Source organism: Pan troglodytes, chromosome 7, assembly GCF_028858775.2.
Source record: "Pan troglodytes isolate AG18354 chromosome 7, NHGRI_mPanTro3-v2.0_pri, whole genome shotgun sequence".
Classification (NCBI taxonomy): Eukaryota; Metazoa; Chordata; class Mammalia; order Primates; family Hominidae; genus Pan; species Pan troglodytes.
In genome coordinates, this window is record NC_072405.2 from 89329961 (window position 1) to 89351266 (window position 21306).

Sequence of the window (21306 nt, forward strand, 5' to 3'; positions counted from 1 at the left end):
AATCAATTAATTAGATGTCTTTTTCTTCTTCTACTCCTTTTTGTTTTGTTTAAAGCAGCAGGGTCTCACTCTGTTGCCCAGACTGGAGTGCAGTGGCCAGATCATAGCTCACTGCAGTCTTGAACTCTTGGACTAAAGCGATCCTCCCACCTCAGCCTCCTGAGTAGATGAGACTACAGGTGCATGCCACTACACTGAGCTAATTTTTTTTTTATTTAATTTTTTTTTTGTAGAGACAGGGTCTTGCTATGTTGCACAGGCTGGTCTCCAACTCCTGGTCTCAAGCAATCTTCCTGCCTCTGTCTCCCAAAGCAGTGGGACTACAGGTGTGAGCCACTGTGCCTGGCCCTTTTTCACTTTTTATTTAGTTAATATATAATCTCTAGGATGTAAGAATGGAAATTTGTTTATATCTCAGCTTTTATGTATATTTCACAGATGACTGCATAAAAATGAGATACAAAATATTCTTCCCAATAACCCTTCAGGGCTGATTGAGAAAAGAGAAAAATATATTAATTATATTTTACATATGAAAAAAATAAGTCCCACGAAGAGAGCAAGTTCATACCGAAGCAAGCCTGAGGTCCAATTTTCTAACTTACAAATACTGGTAAGTCCCAGGTCAGCAATTTATAACCAGAGGATGGGACACGTGTGTATATATACCTTCAGGAAACTTACCAGTATTTGTCATTTTTAAATTATCACCATAACAATTTCTATTCAAACTTCAAGAACATTAAAGAGGAACGTAAGCTGCTTCTTTCCACAGAAAGGGGGTGTAGGTCCAAGGTTAAGCTCACACCGGCCCTTCAGAGGGGACAGAAAGCACCTTCAGGAAACTGAATGCAGAAGACCGCGTGGCTGACCACCAACCTTTCTTTTCCTGGGAATGGGCTCGTCGAAGAGCAGGTTGCTGGCCTCCGCCTCGTCGATGCCGTCGTCTGGCTGCGCGGGGCTGCGGAAGGGCTTGAAGCTGTCAGCCGAGAGCGGCGGCGACGGCGTGGACGGGTTGGACTGGTCGCTGGGGGCGCTCCAGCTCCAGTAGCCACTGCTGCTGGTGCTGGAAGGCACGCAGCCGCCCTCCTTCCAGGATCCGCTGAGGCTCTCTGCGTGCACACAAACACAGTCAGTGCCAGGACCCCTGCGTGCCCGGGCATGGTTCAGTGGGGAAATGGGAGCCTTGGTTCTACACCAGTGAAACCACCCCAGCCCTCTCAATCATCTGCAACAGCTGGGTATGTAAGTTATTGTTCTATTTATACACCCCCTCCCAAAAGCCACATTGTAGTTTATAAACATTTAATTATTTTAACCTCATGATAATAGGTTTTTCTAAGAGTTTTCTGATGTGTTTTTGTATTGTGCAACACAAATTCCTTGGGATCATAGTGGGGATTATATGAAAAAACAGATTTTCTTGTTCACTAAGTTTGGGGAGCTCTGGGTTTATTGACTACAGTATTTCTAAGAAAGAAATATCATTTGCAGTATTCTCCTGAATGGTTTGGTCACAGAGTTCCCTCTCACCCCAACCCCTCCGATTTCAACATTTTTTTAAAAAGGGATTTCTTAGCTGAGGGCAGTGGCTCACTTCTCTTATCCTAGCATTTTGAGAGGCTGAGGTAGGAGGATCGCTTGAGGCCAGGAATTCGAGGCCAGCCTGGGTTACATAGTGAGACCCTGTCTGTACAGAAAAAATGAAATGATTAGCCCGGCGTGGTGGCATGCACCTGTAGTCCCAGCTACTCTGGAGGCTGAGGAGGGAGGATTACTTGAGCCCAGGGGTTTGAGGCTGCAGTGAGCTATGACTGGGTCACTGCACTCTAGCCTGGGTGAGAGAGCGAGATCCTGTTTCAGAAAAAAAGTTGGGGGCTTGGGGGTTCTTATAGGACTGTTATTCTTAGAATACATTTATAGGAAGCTAGTCTAACACTTAAGAATCTAAGAGAAATAATTTCTGGATAGTTATCTAAAGCCCCTTTCCATTCTGCTTATTACAACAAATAGTAATGCCTTACATTTTGTGAGTGTTTTACATTTTACAAAGCTTATTCGCACAGTCTCAAGCATTCTCACAACATCTGTCCTTCAGAATAAGGATTATTATCCCAGTTTTATAGATGAGGACCCTGAGGCAGCAGGAAGCAAAGTGACTTGCTACATGACTGGTAAGTATCCCTCATGGGCCTAGGCCACCAGGAAGAGGTTGGACCTATTTCTTCAGTGCATGCAGTCCCTGGGCTGTAAACAACCTCCATTCTCTCTGGCAAAGCTGGGATAAGATAAGAATTTATTGGCAATAATTACTCTAAGATTGCTATTGGCTATTACCTTTCCATTTGTGGTGGAAAGCATTATGAAATGTTTGCTAATGTGGAGAGATTTCTGCCCAGTTAGAATGTCTTCTGCCAGCCTGGCCTATATGGCGAAACCCTGTCTCTACTAAAAATACAAAAATTAGCTGGACATGGTGGTGCATGCCTGTAATCCCAGCTACTGGGGGGGCTGAGGCAGGAGGATCACTTGAACTTGGGAGGCGGAGGTTGCAGTGAGCTGACATGGTGCCACTGCACTCCAGCCTGGGCAACAGAGTGAGACTCTGTCTCAAAAAAAAAAAAAAAAAAAAAGTCTTCTGGGTGCTCTTTTAATCACTGAAGATTTGCTTTACCTTTCAAGATGCACGACCTTAATTAGCATTTATATAAATTCTACTTTTTTTTGGATAATTTCTCCTCCATATTTATGTGCATTTTGAATATATTAAAACTATGTTCTAACTACGAGGAAAAAACATCCCCAAATGCCTCATTAAAAAAATACTGTTAATGTCTGTGTAATTAGTAATGGAGTGAAGACAAATGGTAGATTATCATTCATGGGGAGATTTCATAACTACCTTTACCTATTTATGGATTTCTACCATATTCCTCAACTATGTCAAGCAAAAAGTTAAGTTAGAGGAGTGAAGCTTTAAGTTGAAATAGGAGAAACTACCCATCTCATTACAGCTAGGTTCTTTTAGAATGAAATGGTCATTTATGCAGTCTCATGCTTTGCCAGCATCAACAAAACCAAACTAGCATCTCACTCCCTGCAGTCTACACAGAGACTGATACACTCACCAGACTAGATTTGCCTATTGTAAATAAGAAAGCTCCATTTAGTACAACAGGAGTTCAAGAAGAGCATAATATAAGGCTTGATGATTTTACTTAGTGTGAAAAACTCCCTTGGCAGGCCCGGGTGGCTTACAAATATACTGTAGTATGCATTTGTAAAATAAAATAAAGCTAATGGTGCTAGATGTATAATCATGTTAAGTATGAGGCACTAAATTTATTTTGAAAACCAACTATTATTACAGTGTGGTTACATGGCTTCATGTTAATGCCAAAAGTGAATTTGCTTACTGATTTGTGAATGACATTTCCTTTAGAAAGACTATTTAGTCAGAAGGACTATAAGTGATATAGAAATGATTTTTCTCAGAAAAAAAGTCAGGTCTGATTTATAATATTCTTAGGGGACAGAGCCTCCTTATATTAAACCTCTGTTTGTCAAGAATGGAGACAGGCACTGCTGGACTCTCACCCTCTTTGCAGACTCACTTCCTGATAGAATGATCCTTTTTAGGCACAGAAAATGATCACAACAGTTTCCAAAAACTCATTGATGTGCAATAATTCTAGAGAAAATATTTTTTTCCTAAAAAAAAAAAAGCCTTCACTATAATAAATTGCTTTCCCTATTTAAGAATTTGCTTTTTCTTACAGACTAAATGAGAGACAGCAGACAATTTGGGGTTATTAGTTGAGTAGTTATTTTTTAAACCATAAATGAGCACTGAATTACTTTATTACTGTGCTAACGAAAGTTTGCATTGAAGAGCCAAAAGGTTTAATTCTGACCTTTAAGTACAAAGGAACACTAAAAATGTTCTCAATTAAAAAATGAAGCCAATGGTAAAAATAATGATTACTTTAAAATACACTTTTCTTTTTCCTCTAAGGATTCCATGAAATTCTACAATTCCTTTTCCCTAGAATATGTTTTGGGGGTTTTCCAGGGTTTTTAAATTTTTTATTTTTTAGAGTTGGAGTCTTGCTCTGTCACTCAGGCTGAAGTGCAGTGGCACCATAAGCTCAATGCAACCCGAAAATCCTGGGCCGGGACTACAGGCGTATTACCATACCTGACTATAGTTTTGCCTTTACTATAATCCTTCTTTAGCACTGCCAAAGTGAGAAAGGTAAATCAGAGTACCCATTTGCCAGAGACCCCCAGAAGAGCAGTCAGGTCACTGAATGGGAGTAGTCAGGCCCATTTCAAGAGCAACTTTTCTACTGCTATATAAAGAGGAGGTGTCAGCTGGGTATGGTGGCTCCCACCTGTAATCCCAGCACTTTGGGAGGCCAAGGCAGGCGGATCACCTGATGTCAGGAGTTCGGGACCAGCCTGACCAACATGGTGAAACCCTGTCTCTACTAAAAATACAAAAATTACCTGGGTGTGGTGGCACATGCCAGTAATCTCAGCTACTTGGGAGACTGAGGCATGAGAATCACTTGAACCCACGAGGCGGCAGTTGCAGTGAGCCAAGATAGTGCCACTGCACTCCAGCCTGGGTGACAGAGCGAGACTCCATCTCAAATTAAAAAAAAAAAAAAAAAGAGGAAGTGTTATCCCAGCTTGATGAATCATGATGTTGTTGGGCAATACTGATTCATGACATTAATTTGAATTCCTAGCATCTTGATCATTCTTTCCCTCTTATAATGAGGTTGGAGTAAGTTTTGGTAAGGCCTCAATGTATGTTCAACAAATTTATTTTAACACCTCACGCTTAAAACCAAATTGTGTGTGAACCATATCTTAATCTCATAATTGACCACGCTGGTTTTTGAGAGAAGGTTTTCATTGATCCTAAGTCTCATTCAGTGGTCTCAGTGCATTACATTTCAGCGAACTGCAATCTGCAACTGGCTTTCTCCCTTGGGGAGTGCTCTTGACAAAGCCACCAGTGACCACCTCCTTGATGGAAAACTCAGTCTTTTTAATGCATGACCTTCTGAAGCATCAGACACCTCTCCTTAAAACATGCTTTTCCCTTGGTTTCCATGAAACCACACTCTCCTGGTCTTCCTCTACCTCTCTGGTCACCTCAGGGTCTTCCTCGGCTCTTTTCCCACTGCCAATCCCTTGCATGATGGAGAGCTTCACTGCTTCCTTCCTCGGCCATCTTCTCTTCTCACTCTGCTTTTACATAACTCTCTCATGATGATCTCATCTACTCTCATGGCTTCCAAATGTTGCCTTCTAATTCTGTACCTTCAGCCCAGATCTCTCTCCCAAGATGTGCCCAAATCTCTACCAGATGTTGCCCCTTGAATGATCCTTAGGCACTGCCTATTAAACATGTTTCCTATTGTCTTCTTCAGCAACCTCAGCTCTTGAACCAAACATTTGCCAATACATCTCTTCCTGTGCGTTTGTCACCTGCCCCAGTGAATGTCCTCCCCTTGCTGAAGCACACCAACTGCCTGGAAGTCATCCTTGACACACCCTCCTGCTCACTCTCTCTGTCCAGCACCAAATACTCTTGATTCTGCATTCTTCACATTTCTCGATTATGTCCTATCTACCTCCACTGTGACCACCAAGATCTTTTTTTTTTCCTTTGGCTGATAAACCTAATCATAACTTTGCAGTGCTAGAATCACTTTAATAGTGCTCCCATAGCCTCAGCATAAAGTCCAAACTCCTAGCCAGGCATAAATGACCCCTCCTGATAGGTCTCCCAGTCTCTCCAACTTCACCTCCTACTGTCTGACCTCCTTATTTATTGTATTGGGTTATATGAGACAAAATCATATCATGATTAAGAGAATAAATCTGGAATCAAAAAGATATGGAGAATTTCAGTTCTGCCAGTTAATCTCTGTGAGCCTTAGTTTACTCATCTGTAAAATAGTGATAATAATACCTCATAGAATTGTTGTGGGAATTACAGGAGATAAGGCAAGCATAGTATTTGTTTACTGACACATAGTAATGCTTAATAAATGCTAGCCATTAATATGGCTCTGATTGATGGTCTTTCTTCCCCAAAGAGATAGTATACTACCTGGGAGTGTGGATACTTTTTCAATGAGGTATTCAATTCATCTAGCATGGTACCTGATAAATGTGTGTGGAATAAATGAATGACCTAAATAATTCTATTTGATTAAGGAGTCTGAGAAAATGTTTTTAAAAATTATTTAATCTGAGAGTTCTTTGATCCAACTGCCTCCCCAGTCAAACAGAAATAATGCTAGGGAAAATAATTCATTAGCTCAATCTTCATTTACCTGGGAAAAAAGGGACACAAGTACTGCAAAGACATCCTGGCAAGGCAGAAAACAAAGGAGCTCAATAAAAGTGAGTTGAATGGAGGGATGGGTGAACGAGAAGCAGTGGGCTCCCTGGGAAGATGAAGAGGGGGCTGACAGCTCTGGGGGCCTCGATTTCTTCCACGTTTCTCTTTGCTTCCTGCTAATGGGTGAGGGTCAGTGGTTCATAGTGTTTGACAGGAATGAGACATCTCAAAGAAAGGCCCTGCTCTTGGTGTCAAGGGGCCCTTCCCTAAGTCCCATATCCTGGGCTTACCGTTCGGCCGCACGGGAGGACTTCGAACCAAAGGGCTAGTCGACAAGCTGGTTAGTACCATTGCTGCTGTCACCTTGTCCATGTCTAGTTCCTCTGAAGATTTTCTGTAAAACAGGAAGGGACACTGGTGACTGTTCACTCTGCATCTGCTGTGGGCCACACAAGGTGTGACACGCTGTCACGCATTTACTCCATTAACTTATCCCCATGAACAACCGATGTTCTGTTAGCTTTATTTTATAGATGAGGAAGCTGAAGCCCATGAAGTGAAGTGTTTCAGTCAAAGTCATACAGTATTAGGAAGACAAGGATTCCGTCATCCATACTTCATCTAACAACTGTTCACTGAGAGTGTGCCGTGGGCTAGACTCTGTTCTAGCCACGAGTGATATGAGGTGAACAGCAGACAAGGTTCTTGCTTTCATGGAGCCTAGAGGACGGTGGGAAGCAACACACTTATCAGGAAACAAACAAGCTAGAAGGAACAAAATCATTTCTGATAGTGACGAGGGCTATGAAGCGCATAAACAGGCTAACGTGACAGTGCCTGCCTGTGGGGGCTGCATCTAAGGTGATCACATGTTTCTCTGAGGCAGTGACGTCTGAGGTGAACTGTGAAGGTCAGGGAGAGTCTGTCCTGAGGGGCAGGGAAGTACATCCCAAGCAGAGGCAGCAGCCTGCAGAAAGGCATGGCAGCGGGAATGTGCGGGAATGTTTAAAGGCTGATCCTAGAGTGTGAGAAGGGGAGAGCGGTGCAGAGCTGGTCAGACGGGGTCCAGTGGCCATGGAAGGTGTTTTAATTTTATTCTAAGTGAAATGGGAAGTCCCTGGGAGGCTTTAAGCAGGCCTAGTGAAGTAATATGATGAATATTTGTAATATAATTAGCTGAGCTGCTATATGGAGAATGGATCTTAGAGAAGGTAGAATAGAAGGAGGGAGGCCACTTAGGAGATGACTGCTAGGAGTCCAGGCGAGCTTGGACTAGGGTGGGGACAGTGGCAGGAGACCCAGCAGGACTGGCTGATGCACTTGGACATGGGAGATGAGCAAAAGGGAGCGAGGAAGGCTGTCAGGTGTTGGCTGAAGCACTAACTAGAGCCATTTACTGAGATGGGAGAGGCTGGAGGAGAAATGCAACTAGGGGTGTTTGAACTCCTGAGCTTTAAAAAAAATTTTTTAAAACTACTTACTATAGAAAGAGTAGGTCATGGGAATAGTTACCATGTTGTTAAAGTGAAGAGCCACTGGTAATCATTCACTGAGATGAAGAGGTTGCTCTGGTTCATTAATTTTGGCCAGTTAACCCTGAATAAAGGTTCATAAGATGATGATCATGGTGACCGGAGTCAACTTGTTTAAGCTTATTTCAATAAAGGAGGTAAAATTGAGAGGCAAAAGTTTGTGTCGTACGATGAAATCAAATAAATTGTACCACCTCCTGAGAGACGAACATTTTCAAATTAGAGAACAGTTGAAGAAGCCCAACAGAGGATTAATAAGCCATATCCACAAATGAATTGTCACTTTGACAAATGTGGCTTTCATTCACAGGTGTGCTGTCTAATTTGTAAAAGCAATGAACTCTTAGAGATAGAAACTTCATAGCACTGCTTCACAAAACAGTGGGAAGAGAAATTCTTAAATTGGAGAAAAAAACAAATGGTTCCCAATTATTGGGGGGCTGCTCAATTAATTTCATCATGAAGTTACAAAAATTGTTACAGTTTGGCTCTCTGATGTCCACCCATGATACTAAATTGTTAAACAAAGCCTATTCTTTCAATCCAAGGTACCAACAGATGGAAATCTTTGAAATTTTCTTCAATAATTCTTCTCAAAGCACCTTATGCTCTTTTTTAGCAAACTGTTCTATCAAAAGACAAATTACTTGTTTCAGAGGATGCCAATTAAAATACTTCTGTAAAACAAGCTTAAGAGTGCACAATGAAATCCATTCCATACAAAGTTTTCAAGACAACCTCATACACTTAGAGGCAAAAAAACTGTTCATTCATTTGGCATACCATTTAAAGATTTTACAGTATTCACAGTTTACAAGATCCCTGTACTTGGGAGTAAAGGTAAAGCCATTTTCTTAAAACAGACAAAGCCTCTTGAAATGGCACCAGGGAAAGAATGCAAAGCACCTTCAGGTAATTCTGAGTGTTTTGTTGGCTCAATCTGCCCATGTAATGCTGGTCACAGAAGGGATAAGTTGGGGCTTGCTGCATATCCACTAATCGACCTTGGGGCTCCTCCAACTGTCTGCCCTTCCCAGAGCCCAACTCCAGGATCACCCAGAGTGGGGCACACCTGAGCTGGCTGCTGCCCACATCTCTTCCTGATTGAAGAGATGATCTCTTCCTGATTGAAGACTGAATTAGGAGGGCTGTTGACTTCTCTTTCCAACGGCCAGTCTACTTTTATTCCCTTACTAACCAAAGGTTTAAGAACCAGGATAGGAGGCCCGTGCACCTGGTATAGGTGGATGACATGATTTGGTAAGGAGAGGGTCCCCTCGCCCCCTCCCCTGATTCTTACAATGACTTGCTAAACAACCTTTTTCCGTCTTCTACATCTTGGTTTCAGGGACCTTTTTGCCCCTCTCTCAATCTGCTTTGTATCTTTTTTGATTTTCCACACCTAAGGTGAACATTTTGCTTCAGAGGTCTAATTGATAATTAACTCAAATACTGATTTATGTGTTTTTTAAAATATGACAATCAATACAGAATGCATCATTATAAAATATACATTTATTTTGCATTGCGAAAATCTACCACATTTCAAAATAATTATTGAGCATCATAAAGAGATTTACAATGAAGAATGAAAAAAGGAATAATTAGTATAATCAGAGTGTTTTTGGATTTGGATTACCTTTAAGTTTCCTGCTGGCACTGGAAATCACTAACAACAACAACAAAGTCAAAGGAATACATCACAATGACTCAGTTAACCTGCATTTCTCAGGGAATATTTTAATCATGCTACATGAAACATTACCAGATGATATGGCCTTGTGCTAAGTTGTGTTTTTGTTTTTATCTTTGTTTAATTTCTTTTGGTACACTACTATCTAATTACTGATTAACTGGTACTGTAAATTCAAATCCTTATAATTAAACATGAAGAGATGATATACAAAGTAGAATTTGTTACACTTTGAGAAAACTGCTGCAAAGCCCTTCTGGTAGATTTGGAGTTATTGATAAAAAACAAACCACTAGAGGTGATATTAAATATTCTCTCCTAATTTGAATTTCAATCTACAACTTAAAACCTTAAGACTCATGTTTGCTAAAGGCTTTTACCTTTTCAATTAATCTTTCCTCCAGCCATACTTGAATACTATGGGACTTAAATTTGGAATTATTTAAAAATACAGGTTGAGTATTCCTTATCCAGAATGTTTGAGACCAGAAGTGTTTTGGATTTCAGATTTTTTTTGTTTTGTTTTGAGATGGAGTCTTGCTCTGTCACCCAGGCTGGAGTGCAGTGGTGTTATCTTGCCTCACTGCAACCTCCACCTCCCGGGTTCAAGCGATTCTTCTGCTTCAGCCTCCCGAGTAGCTGGGATTACAGGCATGTGTCACCACCCTCAGCTGATTTTTGTATTTTCAGTAGAGACGGGGTTTCACCATGTTGACCACGCTGGTCTCAAACTCCTGACCTCAGGTGATCTACCTGCCTTAGCCTCCTGAAGTGCTGGGATTACAGGCGTGAGCCAATGCGCCCGGCCAGATTTCTTTGATTTTGAAATATTTGCATATATATAATGTAAGATATTGGGGATGGGACGCAAGCCTAAACACAAAATTGATTTATGTTTCATATACACCTTACCCACGTAGCCTGAGGTAAGTTTATTTTACCCTAGGGGACGCTGAACAAACTGTGTGTTGTGTGACTGTGACTTGCTGCATGAGGTCAGGTGTGGACTTTTCCATTTGTGGTGTCACGTTGGTGCTCAAAAAGTTTTGGGCTTTGGAGTGCTTCAGATTTCAGATTTTGGAATGAGAGATACTCAATCTGTAACAGAAGTATTCGTTGTCACTCTACACATGATTTGTTCCTGAAGCTGACCTGGCTTCTGTGGATGAACAGGATTTCAAGATGGGAGAAACACATCAAGGAAGGGAAGCCGGTGAGCCCTGGGCTTGCTGGGAGACTACTCAAGGGTCCTACGTGAGGGATGTGGTGGAAAGGGGGAGCAGAGCCTGAGCCAGACCATGGGGGTGTGTGTGCCAGGATGAGTGGTTTGTTGTATTCCTATAAGCAAAGCGCATCCATGGAACATTCATGAACCCGGGAGTAAGGTGATCAATCTGTATTTAAGAAATGAGTGAAAATGGAAAATTTAAGGAAAGGGAGGAAACGGGAGGCAGGCTATTCAGCTGTTTTTAGTAAAGTCTCATTTCAACCTCAAAGTATTAGATTAAGAGGGACACTGCCCCTCCATTCAGCGATACTATTCAGTCTGTGAGTACGGACCTTCCTGGATTTCTGCTGAAGCTGTGTTCTGGACCTCTCCAGGAGAGGCAGCAACGGTAATGATTAAGAGTTTAGGCTCCTGAATGAGTTAGATAATGTGGCTTCAGATCCATTGTCTGCATTACCACCTGTGTGACCTTGGGCAAATTACTTAAACTCACTATTTCCTTATCTGTAAAAGAAGGATAAACATAGACTTGTTGAGAGGGTTAAATGAGAAAAGTATATGAGCATCAGCATGAGCCTCAGCCACAGTCAGAGTTCATGTTATCTCAGCTATTACTAACCTTCCAATTCCTGACTACATCCATAGTGTGTGTCCTCTGTGAGGGAGGAGAGCATTAGATGACTTCACTTGCTTTTCTTGTTCAGCACCAGCACTAGCAGTTGTGGATTTTCTTTTTGTAAGGCAGGTATATTATTTTTGATAATGAAAAGACTGCTATAACTCTGTAAGAGCTGGCAACTGGCTCATGGAGAAGCAGCTGCTGGTCCCTCACTAGAGTTTCCAGTCGGTGCTTTGGCAAAGATACTGCTCATTACATAATGAGTCTTGGCCAGACTGTCCACAAATAGAAAAGCCTAGAGTGCTTGTTTGGATTCTACGTTTAAGAGTTTATGCTTTCAATACTCACTCTTGGAGCACTAGGGCTGTGCTAGACAGGAGAATTAACAGTCTTTGTAAAAATTGAACAGTCTCTACCCTCTTCAGCTGCGGTCTATTGGAGAACTAGACCTTAATCAAACACACACACAAATAAACATAAACTTACAAATGTGATAAATGCCAGGAACAGTACTATTGATTTGATGAGGACCAACCTAGGTACTTCTAGCTAACAGGAGAACAGGGCTGAGACTGGAAGTGCGTATGGGTGTTGCCTCAGAGGACAGAAGAGCTTTTGGGCAGTGGAAGAGCCAGGGCAAGGCTTCCTTTAAAAAGGAAAGGGAAGACTGAACATGAAGTGCAGTGTGCTTGGGAGGGGCAGCCCAGGGAGGGCCTTCCATGCTCTATAAGGGCTTTATCCTTATCTTAAAGGCCCTGGGAAGCACTGAAGTGTTTCAAGCGGAGTGGGGTTGGGAGAGGTTGGGTAAGGTTGGGGTGATGCTATCAGATTAGCTTTTCAAAAAGCTCATTTTGGCTGCTGTGTGGAAAATGAGTTTCTTGGGTTTGACAACCAATCTTTTATCTGAGGAATTGATTGTCTGATGACTGTGGCAGCAGGTTGCAGAATGACATCATCTACTACATGAAGAGGCAATCAGCGCAGTGCGCAGCATCAGCAGAGGCAGCCCGGCCAGGTCTCATGCATGGGTGGGTGTGGCTGGTCTGTCCTTGAGCGCTCAGCTATGGCCTGTGCTTACAAACCCAGCTATTGTTTGTGCCGCAAGAAGCCTTTTCCTTCTTTTGAGCCACTTCCTGCCTGAATACTGCCTGCTTGGAGGGTGCATATAAACACTGTCTCCTGTGACTAGCTAAGGGAGAGATGTTTTACACCTTGGAGAGCCATAAAAGACATTTATCGGCAATTAAAGTGCTATAGTAACAAATGGAAGTAAAAATGAATAATATATTCCTTAGATTAGCACTAATCTAGTTTCTTAGCAACTATTGAAATCTGCTGTCTAGACCAAGTTCAGTCACTTTTAAAAACTTGTGATATTCTTAAAATAAGGAATAATGTCTGAAAATAAAATCTTTTACTGGAAAGGCTATAACAATCATCCCCAATCTTGGAATTCTGAGAAAGCTTTTACTAAGAGTTTGGAAAACTGGATTCAGTAACTATTAAATATAAAGCACAAAACTTCATTTCCATTTTAAAGAAATCTTGTAGAAAAAGTGGTAAATGTTAACTCTTCTCAATTAATTTTAGCTGCTATTTCTTTTAAGACTATAGGGAAGTCAGTATTCATCAAAATTGATGGAAAAAGAAAAAAAAATCAAAGGGAAGATTAGAAAGCTGCCTATTGCAATAAAGTGTTCAGTGGCCTGGATCGAACAAGATGGAAAATTAGAGTGAATACATCATAATACATAAGGCAATATACACCAGTACATCTGAAGCCATCTGTGGTGAAGGGTCATTTTTAAGAAATTTTTAATATGTCATGGATCGATACTATACAAAAAAACTATGGCCTGTGGAAAATTTCTGCACCCCTTCCTCTTAATTTCTGTACCTGGCTCAACGTGGACTGTAACAAAGAGCTTGCAGACTGGCACTGGCCCATGGTCCACACTTTGAGTAGCATGAAGCTAGGCAGTTGCTTTAATTTCCATTAAACTTTGAAAAGACTCCCTCCTGTCCCTCTTTCTCCCGCTTTCTGTTCTTGCCTCATGGACCCTCTACAACTTCTCTCCCCACCCACTCTGCCCACTGGACCCTATGTTCCATTGCAAATTGACCCTTGCATGACCTCACCCTCTCCCCTTTTACCATACCCAGGCTCTCCCTTGTAGGTCACTCCTCCTTTCCACTGGAGTTACTCATCCCTTTACCCCCAGTGAGGTCAGGTGGGGTGTGGGCCTTTCATCTGCCTCCCTTAGGAGACCATCCCCCTTCACCCACATGCAAAAGCTCCTGGTTCTTTGAGGCACAGGCCATGCACTTATCTTGTTCTCTTTTCTATTTCAGGCATTGACCTTCCTGTCAGGACCTCTCTCCCCTAATATTCATAAAATACTTTGGCACATAAATTACAGCCTTTTTTACCTTGCTTGGAATTATAATCCTAGGAGATATACTGAAGGTAGCCAATATCCTAACTTCGTAACTTCTGTCTCCTTAACCCACCACCCCCAGCCAACATTCAGCAGAGTGCTGAGCTGGAGAGAAAAGACGTTGCAGTCTGACAGACTGCAGTTTAATCCCCAAAACCTCCATTTATTAGTGAGTGCTTTTAGGCAAATCTTGCAGCTTCACAAAACTTCAGATTCCTCATCTGTAAAATGGAAATGACAATAATACAGACCTTAGAGGGTTTGGAAGAGTTAAATAAGATGTGTAAAATATCTGGCATATACTAAACACTCAAGTTATTATTATCCTCCTCTTTTACCTAAAACTGTTATTTCAGTGAACGATTCTCAGGTTAAAAACCTGAGTTTTACCTATTTAAGTATTTATAGGTGAAATAACATGAAATCTTGGATTTGTGTGAATATACTGCAGCCTCCCACAACCCCTTCCTCAAAAGTGTGAGTTGGGGATGATTAGATGAAGTAAGATGGACAAAATGTTAACAATTGTTGAAGCCAGGGAATGGGTACTGAGGGAATCATTAGACCATTCTCTCTCTATCTGTGTAGATTTGAAACTTCCATAATACGATTTAAAACAAGAATACAGCATGAGCACACACCTGGATTTTGGCGGTCACCTGCCATTGCCCCACTTCAACTCCCGCCTCCCCTTTTCTGTCTAGCTCTACTCTCTGTCACTGCATCTGCTCCTCCATCTCCCAGAGACAGCCAGTCTCTGGATTTCTCCTTTCCTCCTAGGCAGTTAGAGGCTAGTACTTCTGACCTAGAACAGCTTGCTGCTGGCTACTGCTTCCCTCCCGCCAGGTCCACTGGTGGCTCAGCGGGGTTCTCCCTTTACCAGCATCCCTGAATCCCTGGCCTTGCTAGCCTTCTGCTCCACTGGCCCAGAAGAACCAAACCCTGGCTGAATCCTCCTGTGCTGCTCTTTACTGTCCCACCTCAGGGCAGTCAGTGCTGATGGGAAACAGCGAATGACTCTGCTGGCCGGGCCCATCCTCAGCACACATCCTACCTGCACTTGGCCTCAGCAGGCCCTTCACCCGCCCTCGCTCACCACACCTGCCCGCTTCTAGCCAGGATTCTGCCTTATCTTCACCTCTCTCTGCAAGGTCAGCTCCTGCCAACCCAAGCAGCAGACGCCCTTTCCTCCTAGATTATAGAGAGAATTGAGGCCTCTAGGCATGGTCTTTGTCACATTCTGCCTTTCTTACCTTCTTGCTTCAGTCTCGCAGGGAGGTTAGCATGGTATTTTGCTTTTTGAAGCCACTGCCTCCACCTGTGCTGTCTTTATCCTCCTTCAACAAGACCTCCTCTCTCCTGTTCCCACTGGCCCTTCTCTATTAATAGGCTTCTGTTTTCTCCCCACTTACATGCAAGGGACCAAGCAGGACTGGACAGAGAGATAGGAAAGAAATGAGGAGAGGAGTCCAGTGATTACAGATACAAGAGGGAAGAGAATTTCAGGAAAAACAGGTTGACAGCATTACGTGATGTAGAGAGATCAAGCCAGATGAGGACAGACAGGGAATTTAACTTAATTCCCTTGAAATAGCAGCAAGGAAGCAGGTAGAGACTCTAGCAGGAGTGGAAGTAGACTGCTGTGGGTTTTGGGGTGGATGGAAACTGGGAGGTTGAGAAATTAGAGGCAGTCATTGTAGAGGACTCTTAAAGAGCTTGGCCATGAAGGGAAGGGAAACATGATTCTTTGAGGAAGTTAGAGTGTTTTCCTGTTTGTTCTTCAGATGAAAGGAACTCTAGCATATTTAAATGCTGACAGGAAGGAGCTAGTAGGGATGAATAGGTTGAAGATACAGGAGAGAAGGGATGAGGAATGGACAAGGTCTTTACTGGGGCAGCATGATGAGGGTCCTGGGCTCCAATGGAAGTAGCTTTAGACAAAAGGAGGAACAACCACCCCGTCTACCTGGAGTGAGGAGAACAAAGATGGGCTGGGTGCAAGCATGCTTGTAGGTGTGGGGCTGGGGAAGCTGATGCTTCTCTCTGGAGGTCTCTCCTCAGAAGCAGGTAGGTTTCTCTGTGGAGAGTGGAGAGGACATTGCCATGCTCAAGGTTTGGAATTGCTGTTATGGGTACTGGGAGAGAAAATGGAGCAGGACACCAAAAGTCTATCAAGCAGCAACCGAGGCTCAGCTGAGGTTAGAAAGCTTGATCCTGTTGTGATGGTCACTGGAGAGGGGGTCTGATGGCTATGCCAGAAGCCTGGGGTGGGAGTGTGAGGGGAGGCTGCTGGACTAGCCCTATGCCAGGTTTTACAGTGAGTAAGGGCATGGAGAGTGCAAGGTTTTGGAGAGAGAGCCATAGGTTCTTGGCTGGACTGGGCAATGTGTGAAGGTTGGAGGGAAAAGATGGGGACAAATTGAGAGAAACCAGAGATCTTGATGGGGTCAAAATCAGGTGCCGAGGACACAAAAGCGAAGGCGAGATGGAAGACCAGGAGGTTATGAGTAGGAAGGAGATACTGGAGATGGAGATTTTCTATGTAGAAAAATTCTGAGAGATGGCCGAGTCCAAGGTATGGCCGTGGGAGTAGAGGGCAGAGGCAGGGCAGAGGTGAAAGTCGCTGGATCGGAAATGGCGAGGCTGATGTCATCCGGGATGATGGCAGCATTGAGGAGAGAAAAGTTGTGGCCAGGTGGCTCAAGCCTTCCATAAAGGGCAAATGAGCAGGATGTCAGCAGAGTTAAGGAAGCGGGAGGTGGAAGAAGCCTTCAAGCAGCAGGGCTTTACCTGAGAGTGGAGGGCAAAGGCTTGGTAACAGCAACGGGGACACAGAAATTCACTCTTGGGAGGCTCCCCATTGCCCTCACATGAGACTTAACTCCAGTGCAGGAAACACCTGGCCCTCTCTGCTCTGGTCTCCTGACTCTCCACCCATTTTCCCACAAGTCCTCTGCGGGGCAACTCTTCCAACTCGTGAAAATTCTCCATAAGAAGACTCACTTTCTCCTCTCCATACCTGTGAATAAGCTGTGCCCTCTGCTTGGAACAAGCTTTCTTCTCTTCCTGTGCTTGCCTGCTTCTACTTACCCTTAGTACTCAGCTCCATCCTGCTCCTGGAAGCCGCCTTCCACCTGCCAAGGGCCAGGGGCACTGACTGCTGTGCTGTTGTTAGACTGCCTGTGCTTCCTCCTCCTCCCCATGCGAAGATCAGGGCTTAGTCTTGCATCTTTTTATTCCCAACTTCTAGCACAAACCCTTGCTTAGGGTAAGTTTTGTTTTTGTTTGTTTGTTGAGGCAGGGTCTTGCTCTGTCGCCCAGACTGGAGTGCAGTGGTGTGAACATGGCTCACTGTAGCTTCCACCTGCAGGGCTCAAATGATCCTTCTGCCTCAGCCTCCTGAGTGGTTGGGACTACAGGCAAACGCCACCATGCCCGGCTAATTTTTTAAGTTTCTGTAGAGACGGGGTCTCACTATGTTGCCCAGGCTGGTCTCAAATTCCTGGACTCAAGTGATCCTCCTGCCTCAGCCTCCCAAAGTGCTGGGATTACAGGCATGAGCCACTGTGCCCAGCCTTGGAGTAAGTTCATAATGAAGGTTTTGTGGACAAATAAGCATTAAGTAAGGATGGTGACAGTCCCGGAGAAGTGGCAGGGGGAAGCATAGAACACGTATCTGAAAAACTTCTGCAGTTGTCCTCTGCTCACTCTCTTTCATCTTGTCAGACCTGGTGACTTATTTGTTTCCTCTTGTGGAAGACAATTCCTCAAAAATTCAAGTATTAAATAAATCGTTCATAGGATTTTTTTTTTCCTTTTTACTGGCCCTAAAAATTGTTGGCTTATCTAAGCAAATGGATTTTGTTCCAGTGTCTGTGATAATTCTTCTATATTCACAAAGGCTCACAGACACATCAGTGAACTCTAGAATGTCAGCAATAACATTATTAAATAATAAGTTTCAAATCCCCTGAAAATAATTCTGTGTGATTAGCTGGACTTCTTGATGTGAGCAGGCTGCAAAGCACAGCTCAGGGAGGCATCTCGAACATTCCTTGATGGCCTTTTTGCTTTGTAGGTTTAGCGCTTTTGATTGCAGCCAACATTTTCTCCCAGGAGTCACAAGGCCAGTCTTAAACTAACAGAAAGCCCTCTATGTGCATGTTGAGTGCCTGTGATATTGTGAAATAGATATTTTGTTTTCCTCCATCCCTGTCTCCTGCTGTACAACTCCTAAAATCCTTGGAATCTCCAGTGATAGGCGTCTTTTTGTATGCTAACGAGATGACTGGTGGCAGGCAGCTTCTGTGTTGCTTCTGGATGGTGCCGGTCACAGGAAAGACCAAGGCAGGATTAGAGGGTTGGACTTCCGGGCACCGACCCCGACCCCAACCTCTGGGGGTGGTGGGGGAAAGGGCTGATCACCAATGGCCAATGATTTACTAAATCATGCCTACATACAAAGCCTCCATAAAACCCAAAAGGACAGAGTTTGGAGAGCTTCCAGACAGCGGGACAAGTGGAGGTTCCCAGGGGGAGGTGCCCCCAGGAAGGGCAGAGAAATGCCACACCCCTTCCCACATGCTGTGCCCTACACATCTCCTCATCTGTATCCTTTATAATAACCTTCATAATAAACCAGTAAATATAAGTCAGCTTCTCTGAGTTCTGTGGGCAGCTCTAGCAAATTAATCAAACCTGAGGAGGGTGTCCTGGGAACCCTGATTTATAGCCAGTTGGTCAGAAGCACAGTAAAACAACCTGAAACAACCTGGGGCTTGGGACTGGCATCACAAGTGGGGAATTCTTGTGGGACTGACACTTCTTCAGGTAGACAGTGTCACATTTGAATTGGAGGACACCCCCCTGCAGAACTGGTTGCTTGCTTGATGTATGGGGAAATCTCCCACACATTTGGTGTCAGAAGTGTGTTGTGGGAATGCAGTGGGAGAGCCTGAGCATTTACCCCTGAATTCTCAGAGCTCCCTTCTGGGACTGCCACTGAGGCTGCATATGATGAAAAAAGACCAGAGGGAACACAGCAAATTCCTGAATTTATTTGGATAGTGTGTGTTTTGTGTGTCTCTGTGTATGGGTGTGTGTATATCTGTGTCTATGTCTGTGTGGGTTGGTGTCCTGGGTGTGTGTTTCTGCACAGTTGTGTGTCGGGGCCTTGTGTGTGTGTGTGTGTGTCTTGGTCCTTTGTGTATGTGTGTCTGTCTGTGTTTGTGTTCATGTGGGTTGATGTCCTGGGTGTGTGTCTCTCTCTGTGTGCACAGCTATGTGTGTCTGGGTCCTCTGTGTGTGTGTGTGCATGTGTATCTCTGCATTTGTATCTATGTGGGTTGGTGTCCTGTGTGTCTGTCTGTGTGTGTGTCTCGGTCCTGTGTGTATCTGTGTATGCATTTGTGTGTGTGTGTGTCAATCTCCGTGTCTGTGTGGGTCAGTGCCTCTGTGTGGACTTGGGTGTGCTCTGTGCATGGAGGAGGAGATGAGGGAGTGGGAGGTGGCTGTGCCGCAGACCCTGTCTCCTGCCCTGTCTCTGGCTGCCAGGGCAGCCAGCCTATTTCTTCTAGCTCTCTGGGATGGCAAAGTCCTTGCTTGCTTCTTTGCACCCACTAAATATGAGCTTGCTACTCAGTCATGGCCAAAGAAAGGCTATCAAACTCTGGAAAGTGCTCTTGATTGTTTCAGGAAGCTGCTGGCTGGGCTGCATTTAGCTGGACTGCTGTCTGTCCAGGCTGTCAACCAGTCACTCCTGGAGTCCTGGGGAGCACCTCATCCAGCAGAGCCTGTCGTATGTGCAGGGGCGGCAGGGCCCAGGCTAATGGGGTTGAAGTACCCTGTGTCATTTGGGAAGTCTGCAGGTTAATGATCCGCCTGGTAAATGTCACGATTATTCTCAAGAAGAAAACTAATCAAAGTTGCACCTCTCACTCTTACGTCTGTGTCCATTTTGAGTCATTCCAGGCTTACTGATGGGGTTAAGTATGTTATTGCTTGGAGCCTCAAATCCACTTAAGCCCCAATAATGTAAAGAACTTCCAGCTACATTTTCATGGTGATAGCAATTATTTCATGAGGGCAGTTGGGAGAAAACAAATCCAGCATTTTCTTATTTTACAATGCAAGAAAAATAAGGTGATTTTTTTCCCTAGTTTTTTTTTTAATAGAAAAAACAGATTTAAAAAGACCAGACTTCTTATTTCTGCTGCTTCTCTTACCTGAAATAGTATCATCATTATGTTGGCAACAGACTGAAACATGGGCTAGAAGTGACAGTTGTAGCTATTTTACCTTTTTGTTTTTTCAAAGAGAGAAGACTCACATCATTCCTAACAGAGCCACCCCTATTGGGCTCCCCAGGAGCAAGGGGGGATGTGTCTCCCCTCAGAGAGCAGCTGTGGAGCCATCCTAGCTTGTGTGCCACAAAGGCAGTGGGGCCTGGGCTCTGGGTAATGGCCTTGCCCTTCAGGAGCAGCTGCTCTACTTGGACAGAGAAATGAAAGACTCAAGTCAAGTGGGCTAATTTGCTGAGATGCTTTAGGCTGACAGTTATTCAGAGTTTTTCATTATAACTTTAAATTTTGGTTTATTTCACCTTCAGCCTGTCTGGGACCTGCCTGCAGATTTCAGCCACTTCTGGATACACCTGGGACAGGGCTGATACCTCCACTGTCTTACACTGTGAAGAGCGGGACAAACCGATGAGTGACAGACTACTGAATCAATCCCTTTTTAAGCTGCTTAAGTTCCAGATTTAGTTTCAAAGAGAAAAAAAATTGTCATCTTTTTAAAAAAACTGCATCTTCTTTCTCCTAATAGCTAATATTTATTGAGCATTCATGACACGTATACACTATTTTAAACTGCCACTGTGGGTTGATGTCACTCCCCCATTTTATAAACATGGAGACTTTGGTAACTTTCTAACAGTACTTGGCCAGTCAGCCAGGCCTGTGCTCTTCAGAGGCGCAATGGGGTCTTTATACTACACACTAATGCTGTTTGCATGACCATCCCTATCACTTTGTTTTTAATTTAAGACAAACATGTAATTTCCTATAATTGAAATATATATGTGAACTAAATGCAATTCCTTTTAGGTCATACATTTAAAATTATGTTATAATGAAAAGTATTTCCTTTATAATATAGAGGTGGGTCCACATTAATGAGAACATAATATATGGATTATAGGCCGACTACTCATTTAAAAAGAGTGTTTTGCTTTCAAAAGGATCTCTGTGGGTTTTCTTTAAATAGTATTCTTATAATATACCTAAAATGTTTTGAATAATTAAATTTCAATTCAACTCATATACTCAAACTCTAACCTCTACACTGACACCTGTTCTGTGTTATTAGGTTGAACCATATGAAATTGTGAGTCTTCATTAATCTTTTTGTCTATAAAAATGGCAATTTCATA

General features: G+C 43.4%; 1 protein-coding gene across 6 annotated transcripts in view; it reads right to left on the minus strand.

The window, feature by feature from the left end:
• ZNF704 (zinc finger protein 704) overlaps positions 1–21306 on the minus strand; it is a 245821-nt gene that overhangs the window by 56656 nt on the left and 167859 nt on the right. For all 6 annotated transcript variants that reach the window (XM_063817210.1, XM_054657390.2, XM_054657388.2 and 3 more), the window contains exons 3-4: positions 6655–6758; positions 880–1112 (exon numbers count right to left, since the gene is read on the minus strand). In XM_063817210.1, the coding sequence (XP_063673280.1) occupies positions 880–1112; positions 6655–6758 (337 nt within the window). The remainder of the gene's footprint in view (positions 1–879; positions 1113–6654; positions 6759–21306) is intronic.